General features: G+C 38.0%; 1 protein-coding gene across 1 annotated transcript; it reads right to left on the bottom strand.

Moving 5' to 3' along the window:
- Window positions 1–873: 873 nt before the first annotated feature.
- LOC131046580 (mitochondrial uncoupling protein 3) lies at window positions 874–3812 on the bottom strand. Its single transcript, XM_057980345.1, has 2 exons — window positions 3293–3812; window positions 874–2010 (listed from the first exon to the last, which is right to left on the bottom strand). The coding sequence occupies exons 1-2, from the start codon at window positions 3719–3721 to the stop codon at window positions 1489–1491; spliced, it is 951 nt and encodes a 316-aa protein (XP_057836328.1). The 5' UTR covers window positions 3722–3812; the 3' UTR covers window positions 874–1488.
- Between the last annotated feature and the right edge of the window lie 232 nt (window positions 3813–4044).

A 4044-nucleotide genomic window follows, 5' to 3' on the forward strand; every position in this document is an offset into this window, starting at 1 on the left:
TTGAACTTTGAAGTCAAACTATGTAGTGTTCACTATAAGCAACAATTTCGAAACAAATGAGAAAAATCCATATTTCACAATTAATGGTGTAAACTTTACTTTCTCCCTCTCACTCTCTATGCAATTAAAATGGCTTTCAATATTAAAAAAACATAAATTCTTTCTCTCTTTTATTTTTTTAATTTTCTGAATTTTATGTGTTACCATTACCAATATTATACCCCAAAATTGAAAATATTTTCTCTTGGTTTGGTGAGATATCACAAAAAATTAGTGAAAAGAAATAAGAGTGAATCCAAAAATTTAATATTTTATTGACTTTTCAAAGATAGGCAACAATCTCAAAATGTTTTGTTTTTTTTCAATTCCTTTAAACATTAGATAATTACACCCAAAAATAGCTGCTTATTATACACTCAAAAGCAACAAACTGGCTTTCATTAGAAATTGTAGCAATAATAATATTCAACGATCAATGTTTTTGCGAAAAACCTAATAAACACGATCGATTTTCCCTAAAACAAATATCTATAGCCTGATATACCATACAAGCTGCAATAGCTATGCAAATGTGACACCTATAGCCTGTGAGACTCAAATGTGAACAAACAGTTGAGTATTCATATCTCAAATGTTTTCGAATTGAAAACAAAGGCAAGCATGGGTTCCACCGTGAGCTATTGAGGCTCATCACAAGCTTATTAGAACACTACAATTCAAAGAAGAAAACTTTGCCAGCGATCATAACATGCAAATCGTCTGAGACAGGATATACAGAAAGCCTGAGGATTACACCAAGTGGAACTCCCTTAACCTTGCCAATGATAAAGACACAACAGCCGGATTATCCCTACTTGATTTAGCGCCCAAATGGAAGGATTGAATTCATAATCCAGATTTGCTTTATTTGAGTTGAACTTTTGCACTTCCAGAATTCAGAAGGTTACATTATAAAATATATACAAAATCCATCAATTAATTTCTTGTAGAGCTCGAAGCTAATTTCCCAATGAGCTAGCATTTGTTTATATTGGATCTGCCACCTTTTCCCTGAGATTTAACAGCATTTCTGAACTGCTATTGTTAGTTTTCTGATTCTAAAGAATCTGACACTTTTGTTGAAAACTGATTCAAGCTTCGTTCTTGCTTCTGGTTTTGACTGTGTGTGATTTTTTGCATCAAGCATTTACTTATTGATTGCCTACCTGATTAGGTGTATGAAATTAGACATTCAATTGTAAGGTCTAGAATTATTTTCCTTGAATAGCTGTACTTTTATGTCTTCCGAAATTTCAAAGGACTTTAATAAGATAAATTCAAAATCAAATTGATGAAATGACTATGTTCCTGAAACCTTACAAAGATCACTGAACTATTGTTTTGGGGTTTTCTGATTTCTAAAGGGCCCCGCTGCAACTGAATTTTTTTTTTTAAATGAAATCAAAAGGATGCATCTCTGAGCTTACACGGTAAAATTGGAAGAGACTTTCAGAATGAAGAAAGCCCTGCAAGACTCCGAAGTTTCTCATAAGAGATCCAAAAAACAAACTGCCATGGCCCCAACCTTGCCCATGTTGGAAAGAAACCCTTCCACAGAGCCTTCAACCCCTCCTTTCTCACAGTCTTTGCTATGCAGTCGAGAGATCCCCTGTACTCTTCCCCAGCCTGGTTCATCATTCTCGTCTTTACCACATCAGCAGGGCAGCTCAGTGTGGTGGCACACAGGCCCGACATCATAGATGCCAGTGTGTGCGCATACACATTATCGTCACAGATTCCATGTCCAACGATTGATCTCTTGGCCTGATCATAGCATGCTAGCTCACCCATATTCACTAAAAACGCTCTCTGCACATTAGGCAGCAACCCTCTCCACAGCCCCATCATGCCATCAGCCCGTAAAATCTTCACTAATGCATCTGCAACTCCACTGTACCTGTGATTCTTATTACCCATGCGACCATCAGCTTGCATCCTGACCTTGATGAGATCAGCAGGGCTGGCCACCACCTGCAGGGCGATGACCGTGCCGAGAAGGATTTTTGGGTATCAGAGCTCCAGAAGAGACCTTGTAGATACAGCAATTGAAGATGCAACAAAATCTATCAAATCTTGTCCCACCATTCAAAAATGTTACAAGTAGAGAACTGAACGCTTGAAAAAATAAAAAATGAAGCTCACAATGCAGTTACAATTAATAGAGACAGGAGATTGGAATGTGATGAATGTTAAATAATGTTAGAATATTGTAAATGACAAAGATACTAACCCCGTATATGATTTAGATCTAGCACACTATAATCAGGCAGAAGCATAACCTAATGCTAACCAAATGCATTTACCCAACGTTTGGCCTCATGAAAAAGAGCTCTCGACAAATTTAAAAAATTTGTTTCTTGGGCGGTTGTCTGTGCAGTGGTTTTTTTGTTTGACTTGTTTACAGTGTATAGATTTTCTGGAAACAACAGTGCATAGGATTTAAGTGTCCGACATTGGGTTCTGCAGAGAAACCCTAAACATCAGGCAACTTAAATCCTGTGCAGTTGATTACATAAAACCTAATTTGGAAATTATGAGAAGACTATTTAGCTGACCTTGAATACCCCAGTAAATGGTTCAAAGCAGCAAATAACAGCAAAACCCTACAGCATGAAAACTATCAAATAATGTCAAAAGTTGAAACAACAATCATTTAGATAAAATATGGACTGAGGCTTGGAAGTGTTTTTAATTAAAGGTGGTGCAGTCAAAAAGAGAGCTCAATTTTAAATTACCGCATTGAAAGACGTCCAACTGTAACTGCTAAAATGCCCATCTAATAACATGTCGGGCCTATTCATCCCTAGAACCTGATGTTCCAATTGTCCTTGAAAATTAAACATAGAAAAGGACTAGACCCTGTTCATCCCTAGGACTTGATGTTCCAATTGCCCTTGAAAATTAAAAAATAGGATAGCATTGCTAAATATCCAAGCCTAGACCCTACCCATCCTTAAAAAAAGGTCTGCAAATGAAAGAGTAGAGAAGCAATGCTAAACGTCCAGACCTAGACCCTGCCCATCCTTAGAAAGGTCTGGGCCAGTTGATGTTCTAATTTACCTTTCATAGACCGAAAAAGTGAAAGAAACAGATGCTAATCACACAAACCTATACCAACCTGCAAAGGGGCAATTACAGGCATTTAACTCTGGAACGTTATTGTTCTTCGCAAATGGAGGGGAAAAAATAAAAAATTGTTGCTGGTAACGTAAAACTAGAGAGGTAAAGAAGTTTTGTGGAACATTTTTCATACCTGGCCGAGAATCCCCGATAGGCCACCCAAGAGCGCTCTGTTGAGGACGGTGAAGTGATCGCTTTGGTCTAAGAGGAATCGGTTGCGGAGCTGCTCGTAGGAGAATATGCGAATTGTGGTGTAGAAAATGTGGCGGAGAAGCGCAGGCGGAAGGCCTCTGTAAAGGCCTGCAAGGCCTTCTTGCTGGGCTATTCCGAGGGCCGTTTGAAATGAGCCCCTCGACGAGGCTTGAAGTTGGAGGCGGGTTTTTGTGATGTCAATGGGGAAAGTAGAGGTCTCCGCTACCATGGCGGATGCACAAGTCAGGCCCAGGCGGAGAGCCATTGAATTAGGGTTAGCAGTGGGACGCTCTTTCGATTTGTCCTTGTTCTTCTCTTCCGCCATTGTTGTGTCAGAAGGTTTAGCAGGGGAATCCAAAATCTGTTTCATAAGCCTGTATTTTTCAATTTACATGGAGTTTGGGTTGGAGTTCCTTTTGTGTACCCTAACTTTGGGACCCTGCTATATTCAGTCGAAGTTCCCTTTGTATATTTGGATGTACCTACATCGGATCTTATTTATTAATTAATTGAAATTGAGAATGAAGTAAGATTATAAAATTATTGAAAAGATGTTTTACATGGAGATTTGAAATTTTAATTGTATTCTTTAATCAAATGATAGTGAGTTGAGAACTTTTATAGAAAAATTAGAAATGAGTAAAATAGTGCAAATGAATGAATGAATGATTTTACTAACGTCCACGAGACTGA

The sequence above is a fragment of the Cryptomeria japonica genome, chromosome 10 (genome assembly GCF_030272615.1).
Source record: "Cryptomeria japonica chromosome 10, Sugi_1.0, whole genome shotgun sequence".
NCBI classification, from domain to species: domain Eukaryota; kingdom Viridiplantae; phylum Streptophyta; class Pinopsida; order Cupressales; family Cupressaceae; genus Cryptomeria; species Cryptomeria japonica.